The sequence below is a fragment of the Zonotrichia leucophrys genome, unplaced genomic scaffold (genome assembly GCF_028769735.1).
Source record: "Zonotrichia leucophrys gambelii isolate GWCS_2022_RI unplaced genomic scaffold, RI_Zleu_2.0 Scaffold_1330_12322, whole genome shotgun sequence".
NCBI lineage: Eukaryota > Metazoa > Chordata > Aves > Passeriformes > Passerellidae > Zonotrichia > Zonotrichia leucophrys.
The window spans coordinates 4,715-12,322 of record NW_026993535.1 but is presented as its reverse complement, the minus strand read 5'-3'; the positions used below and the strand labels follow the sequence as shown (position 1 = coordinate 12,322).

The 7,608-nt window shown below is 51.2% G+C and overlaps 1 protein-coding gene across 1 annotated transcript; it reads left to right on the top strand.

The window, feature by feature from the left end:
* Nucleotides 1-4,262: 4,262 nt before the first annotated feature.
* LOC135442138 (olfactory receptor 14A16-like) lies at nucleotides 4,263-5,195 on the top strand. Its single transcript, XM_064701679.1, has one exon. It carries the CDS (start codon nucleotides 4,263-4,265, stop codon nucleotides 5,193-5,195), a length of 933 nt encoding a protein of 310 aa, XP_064557749.1.
* Nucleotides 5,196-7,608: the final 2,413 nt, after the last annotated feature.

Genomic DNA, 7,608 nt, shown 5'->3' with positions numbered 1-7,608 from the left:
CACAGCCTACCAGATGACAAGCAGTATATCCCCAAGAGTATTGGATGAATCAAAGAGATGGTTTTTGAAAGCTTTACCCGGTTTTGGGATGGAGCACCCTAATTGGACTCCCTTGGGGGGCTGCAGCTAAATTTTTGGGGAAAATTTTAACCATCTTGGGTCCTTTAAGAAAGAAACCAATGCTACCTCCCACACTGTGTGGCCTGCTCTCAACACAGAGACCATCAACAGGCCACCTTGCAGAACAGGAAAATTTTTACTCTGGCACATGGGCATGGCTGTGAGACCTGGGGGCATTGTTTGCATGAACCTCTCCACCACAGCGAGACAATCCACAAGACATTCAGGTACTAAGGGAAGGGTTCAAAACTTCAAGTCAAAAACAAAGACTGGGTCAAAAAAACTCTTCTAATCAAAGGGACTAAAGAGTTGGACGATGTCGAGCTAAAACAGGACATTTAATTCTCTTAGTGGTTATTGTCTTGTTAATTGTCCCACGTTTGTTTGGATGCTTTTAGAAAGTCTTACAAAATTCTTTCACTTCCATCTTTGTTGTAAAATAGAAAGGGGGAAGGCACCCAACACAGGGTGCTCACAGACTACTTGGAGGAGAGAACTGGCAGCCATCATAGTACAAAAACCTCTCAGAGACTCAGTGTGGGAAGGAAACATTTTAAAAGTACCTAAAAGTATTCCTAAATCCATAAAGTACCTTAAAAATCTTGAGTATCTGTTGGCATTAATGAGCCCCACTGAGTGTCAGTACAAAGCTCTCCAGGGACTCATTAAAGCAGAAAAATTGGGGCCATGATTGCAAAATCTCTCACAGAGTCTGTATTAAAAGGGAAACACCAAGTACCTTCAAATAACTGGAGTACCCTGAAGCATTAATGAGCCCCACTGAGTGTTGTTACTGACAAAGCCTCTCCAGGGACTAAGTAAAGCAGATAATAGGAGGCCATGATTGCACAAACCTCTCACAGAGTCTGTATCAAAAGGGAAACACCAAGTACCTTCAAATAACTGAAGTACCTTGAAGCATTAATGAGCCCACTGAGTGTTGTTACTGACAAAGCCTCTCCAGGGACTAATTACACCAGATAATTGGAGGCCATGATTGCACAAACCTCTCAGAGACTCCAAGGCAAAAGCCAAAACCAAAGTCCTTTGAAAAACCTGCAGTCCCTGGGAGCATTCAGGAGCCCCAGGGCCATTCCTGAGCAAGGCTCCCCAGGGACTCCTTCCAGCAGATCCTTGAGGGCACTGGGATGTCAGCTAGGGGGGCCTGCTGAGGGCAGGACAAGGGGCTGACAGTGCCCAGCCTGGCTGGGGCTGTGCCAGGAGGCCCCAGGGCCTCAGGACAAGGTGTCTCCTCACAGCCCTTGGTGGCACAGACCCTGCTGTGCCCCAGGGCACCAAGACTTGGCTTCTCTCTGTCCCCACCTGTCATCACTGCCTGCAGTTCTCTGCTCTGCCTGGGGTCTGGGGACACTTTCTCAGTGGTGTCTCTCTGGGACCTATTAAAAGTCCAAGAAACTTTGGAGTTGGATTCTGCCTTAGAGTTCTGGAGAGGTTTCTTCAGCTCCCTGTCAGGGACTGATGTTCAGGGCCTGAGCACAAAGCCCCAGAGGCTCATTAAAGTCCTTGTGCTGTGTCTGTGCTGCTGAGCTGGGCTGGGCTCCTGGCCCAGAAGCAGCTCCTGGTAACCAAGAAGAGCTTCAAAAGCACATTTCTCTTGATGAGCAGCTCTTCTGCCAGCCCAGCAGGGCTGCCTGCCAGGGACTGCTCTCAGCCAGCCCGGGGAGCTGCTCCCAGCACTGGGGAGAAGCTCGGAGGGAAGGAGCCACCCTGCGCAGGGCAGGAGCTGCTGCTGAGGGGGGCTGGGTGGGGCAGGACCGCTCCCAGCTCCAGAGGGCATTTCCCAAGGATGGTAAGCCTGGGATTCCTGAAAAGATCAGGAGCTTTCCTGAGAGTGTTTTCAATTTCCTGCTTGGAGAAGGATGGGAATGTTGGGGTGATGACAAAAAGATTTTTTCATTTTATACATTTTTCATATATTTGTAGCTCTATAAATTACTATTACATAGTTATAAATCTATAATCCTTATTTAAGTATATTAAAATCTTATTGAACTATATTACTGTTATAATACTTCTATAACTATAATCCTGTATTAACTCTAATATTTTCCCTAAGCTTTTTCTTTGATTTCAGAAAAATAAGCTGATTGTCTAAATGCATACCTGAAATACATATAGTATACAATACATATAGTATCCTGTAAAGTCTTATTATCAGGATGAGGACCTACAAGAACATTTTCTTTTTTGACCAGAATGTGAGCAGTCATAACAAAAATTGAATGCAAAGAAGCCTTGGACTTACTCCAATGGATTGAGACAGGGGTGTGTAACTGGGGTAAGTGAATCTCCTATTGGATGTTCCTGTTAAATTTTCTTTATTAATCAACCTTAATAAATGGTGTAAATCAGTCCCCAGGTGTGCCCCATCCCCACTGGGACACCTGGAAGCTTCCAATAAGTGTCTGGTTTTTTTTTTACTCTTCTAACACTGTTGCAAGGGTGGTTTGTTTTTTTTTCTCCTTTGATGATAAAAGCCAAGGGGATGAGAGAAGAAAAACAGGAATTGTAATCCTAGAATCCCAGGACATTCTGAGTTGAAAGGGACACACGGTATCATACAACTAATGTTTGAACATTTACAGGGACTGCAGAACTGTAAATTGAGCTGGTCAGTCTGTCTGCTGGGAGCCTCCCAAAGGGCCCTCAGCCACTCCTCAGCCCTGGACAGCAGCAGCATCACCTCTGCAGGGCCCAGCAGGGCTCTCCTGAGCTGCCCTTGCCCAGCTGCACACAGAGCCTGCCCCAGCCAGGGCCCTGCACACAGGCAGGTTTCTGTAGGGCCCCAGCCAGGGCACACAGGCTGGGATGGGCTCTGTGAGCGCTGGCAGGGACAAGGCTCCTCTCAGGAGGGAATGTCCAGGCCCAGGGAGATGCTCAGGGAAGGAGAGGGGGCTGAAGAGAGCAGTGCTGGGGGCAGGATGAGGGCACTGTTGGTGTGTGGGAGGAGTCGGGCACAGCTGGGCACGGGAACACTGTCCTGAGTGCCCGGCTGTCTCTGCCCTGCCCTCTCAGGCACAGCACCACAACATCTTCTCTTGGTTCTGCCCTGCCCTGATATTGTCACTGTTATCTGCTGCTCTCAGGGAGGCTCTGGCATTTGCAGCAGCTGAGTCAGGCACTGCCCCTGGCATTTCTGCCAGGCAGGGCTGTCCATGGGAATGGGGTGTCCAAGCTTCCCTGGCACCTGTGGGGCTGTGGGCAAAGAAGTCCATGGGAAAGGGGAATGAGCTGAGCCCCCTCCCTGAGATCCCATCATGGGCACAGCCAGGGATCTCCTTGCTGTGCCCTTCCAAGGTCTGAGCTGCCCTCCTGGGTGCAAATCTGTGCCAGAGCCTCTGGGAGTTCCCTGAATGTCCCATGGGGAACTGCAGAGGTGCCAGAGCTGAGGAAATGCTGTTGGGTTTGCCAAGGGAGACGTGAGTGTCCTTGGCACAAGGGGGTGCCGAGACCTTGCCCAGAGACCTTTAGGGAGGGTGAGACATTCAGGGATCCCTCTGCTCTGGGCAGGGTCTGGTTTATCCCAGGGTGACCTGGGAGTGTGACTGTGCTCTAATTGCAGCCAAAGGTGCAATGCCAGGGCAGTTGGGCACAAGCCCATCCAGACCCTCACCTTCCCTGAGCCACAGGGAATCCTTTGCCTCTCACATCTCTCAGTGGCAAACTCTGAGTGCAGCAGAAATGCTGGGGATTTCTGACCTCAGAGACTCGGTAATGATGTGTTGATATGAAAACAATTCCTAAAAGAAACTCCTGCCATGGTTTCGTCTTGGGAGTGCAGATGCTACCAAGCCTATCTCGATTAGGAGTGATTCCCCTGACAAATCCTGACTATCCAGGCTTGTCCCTCCACCACATGGCCACAAACCCAGAGCAGCGGGGCAGGGATGGCTCCTCAAGAGCCCCCACGCACAGCCCTGGCTGCTCCTGGCACACTCAGCCAGCACAACTGGAGCACAGGCAGGGATCCGCGTGAAGGTTTTCCCAGAGCAGCAGCAAGGGTGGGTGAGTACCAGTGGGACAGTCTGCAGGGAATGGCCCAGGCTTGGCTCAAAGCAGCCTCTCCTGACTTATCATTGTCCTTTTTCCATGAACAGGTCCCCAGGTGCCGGCTCCAGCAAATGTCCAACAGCAGCTGCATCAGCCACTTCCTCCTGCTGGCATTGGCAGACACGCGGCAGCTGCAGCTCCTGCACTTCTGCCTCTTGCTGGGCATCTCCCTGGCTGCCCTCCTGGGCAACGGCCTCATCATCAGCGCCATAGCCTGCAGCCACCACCTGCACACGCCCATGTTCTTCTTCCTGCTCAACCTGGCCCTCAGCGACCTGGGCTGCATCTGCACCACTGTCCCCAAAGCCATGCACAATTTCCTCTGGGACACCAGGAACATCTCCTACACAGGATGTGCTGCTCAGCTCTTTTTCTTACTGTTCTTCATCTCAACGGGGTATTCCCTCCTGACCATCATGTGCTACGATCGCTACGTGTCCATCTGCAAACCCCTGCACTACGGGACCCTCCTGGGCAGCAGAGCTTGTGCCCACATGGCAGCAGCTGCCTGGGCCAGTGGCTTTCTAAATGCTTTCATGCACACGGCCAATACATTTTCCCTGCCCCTGTGCCATGGCAATGCCCTGGGCCAGTTCTTCTGTGAAATCCCCCCAGTCCTCAAGCTCTCCTGCTCTTGCTCATATCTCAGGGAACTTGGGCTCATTGCTGTTAACGGCTGTTTGGTATTTGGTTGTTTTGTGTTCATGGTTTTCTCCTATGTGCAGATCTTCAGGGCTGTGCTGAGAATTCCCTCTGAGCAGGGACAGCACAAAGCCTTTTCCACCTGCCTCCCTCACCTGGCCGTGGTCAGTCTATTCTTTAGCACTTCTTTTTTTACCTACCTAAAGCCCCCCTCAATCTCGTCCCCATCTCTGGATCTAGCCCTGTCAGTTCTGTACTCGGTGGTGCCTCCAGCCCTGAACCCCCTCATCTACAGCCTGAGGAACCAGGCGCTCAAGGCTGCAGTGTGGAGACTGATTAATGGATGGTTTAAGAAACAATAAAGTGCTGGCCAACTTCTGTAAACCACGTGTAATAAAAGTCATACTTGATACTTTTTGTTAGTGTTGATGTGGGTTCTTTTTGTCTCTTTTTTAGTTTTTCATATTGTCCACAAAGAAATGTCATTCCTTGTGCCATTTCTCATTTTGTTTCTCTTCACCTTCCCTGTTGCCACAGACTGTATCAATGAGGGGCTGCATTCTTGGTGACTTTCAAGGAACTAAAGAAATTCCAAGCAGAATTTTCTGCAGAGATACCCTTATCTTGCCTTCTCTGGAGCTGCAGCAGCAATGTCTGTGTGCAGAGCTGGGGGCAGATCAGTGCTGGCCCAGCAGCTGTGCCCAGCAGCAGCAGCAGCACTCGGTGTTGCCAGTGCTGCTGCCGTGGCCCTGGCCCGCTGCCCTGGTGGCCCTGGTGTTGCTGCAGGGCCTGAGTGCTCTCGGGGCCGGGCACAGCCCTGGGGGTGGCAGTGCCGGGGCTGCAGCAGGGACAGGCGAGGTAATATAAATCACCTTTGATAATTCTTTTGGGTTTGGTTGTGAGTTTTTATTTTTTTCCACATGTTTCAGTTTTTTAATATTGTCCGCAAAGAAAAGCCATTGGTTATGCCTTTTCTAATTTTGTTTCTCTCAATCTTCCCTGTGGCCACAGAATGTGTCAGTGAGGGACTGCGCTCTTGGTGGCTTTAAAGGAGCTAAAGGATCTCCCAGCCAAGTTTTTCCAGAGATGCCCTTGTGTTCCCTTCTCTGGAGCTGCAGCAGCAATGTCCATGTGCAGAGCTGGGGGGCAGATCAGTGCTGGCACACTAGAAGCTCTGGTCCTGCTGGCCACACCATTCCTGATCCAGGCCAAGAGCTATTGGCCTTCTTGGCCACCTGAGTACACTGATGCCTCATTTCCAGCCTGCTGTCCATCAGTCCCTGCAGGTCCCTTTTCTGCCTGGCTGCCGTCCAGGCACTCCATCCCCAGCCTGTAGTGCTGCAGGGGTTGTTGTGGCCAAAGTGCACGACCTGGATGTTGGACTTGCTAAATCTGACCTTGTTTGATTTGGGGCCTGGATCTAGCCTGTCCAGGGCCCTGTGCAGAGCCCTCCTACCTTCCATCAGATCCACACTCCCAGCCAACATGGTGTCACCACAGTTCTATGAGGCCCCTGAGTGTCCCAATGGTCTCCATGATTCCATGAGCCCTCCCAGTGTCATAATGTCCCTTTGGTTCCATGGGACCTCTTGGTGTCACAGAGTCCCTTGGATCCTTGGGCCCCACAGTGTCACAATGGCACCGTGGTCCCCCAAGGCTCTGCAGTGTCACAATGAATCCTTGTTTCCATGAGGTCTGGCAGTGCAGCAATGCTCTCCTTCATTCCACCATGTCACAATGGCCTTTTGGTCCCAAGGGCCACCACGGTGTCAAACATGTTTCCTATATATCCGTGAGTCCCTGAGGAACAGCACTGGCCCCTTGGTTCCATGGGGGCCCTGCAGTGTCACTATGGCCCCATCATGACGCCAGGTCCTGCTCTGTCACAAAGCTCTGCATGGTTCCACAAGGCCCTGCAGGGTCACAGTGGCCTCTTGGTTCCATGAGGCCTCAGAGTGCCACCATGAATTCCTTGGTGCCGCAGTGTCACAATGAAGCCCTGGTGACACAAGATCCTGCAGTTGGTTCCATGGGGCACCACAGTGTCACAATTTTTCCCTCAGTTCCCAGAGTCCTTGAAATGGAGCAATGGCCCTTTGATTCCATTGTCCCCATACTCTCTCAAGGGTCTCCTTGGTTCCACAGTGGCACAATGGCCCCTTGGTTCCACAAGGCCCCGCAGGTTCACAATGGCCTCTGTGGTTCCAGCAGGACCCAGATTGTCGTAATAGACCCCTCGCTTTCACTCAGCCCCACAGTGTCACAGTTGCCCCTTGGCTCTGTGCTGCCATGTCGTACACAGTGTCACCATGGTCCTATCAGTGCCACCAGGCCCCGCAGTGTCACAATGGCCCCTTGCTTCCCCAGGGACTTTCAGTGTGACAATCATCAGAGCATCAACCAGGCTGCAAAAGACCTTGGAGAGCACCAGGTCCAATCTGAGACCCAACACCACCTTGTCACACAGACCAAAGCACTCAGTTTATATGGCTTCTATTTGAGCTAGATCTTAGGAGCTCTCAGAGAACCTATCATGCCTGAGATAGTCCAGCTACCTCAAATGGCATGAAATTAGCTAGATGGCTTCTGAGGTAGTGTTGGAAACAGTAAGTTTTAATAAAAGGCAAAATTACAAAGCACTTGCAGAGAAAATCTGAGCTAGGGGCAAGAGGTTCTTGCTCCTGCTGAAAGCACCCAAGAAAAGTGAGGATTTGTTTTGTTCTCTTTTTCTTGGGAATTACTTAGGCGGGATCTTTTGGCTTCTGTCTAATTGGG

Excerpts from the sequence above, each read along its gene's own strand:
- LOC135442138 (XM_064701679.1), top strand. The coding sequence starts at position 4,263 with ATGTCCAACAGCAGCTGCATCAGCCACTTCCTCCTGCTGGCATTGGCA.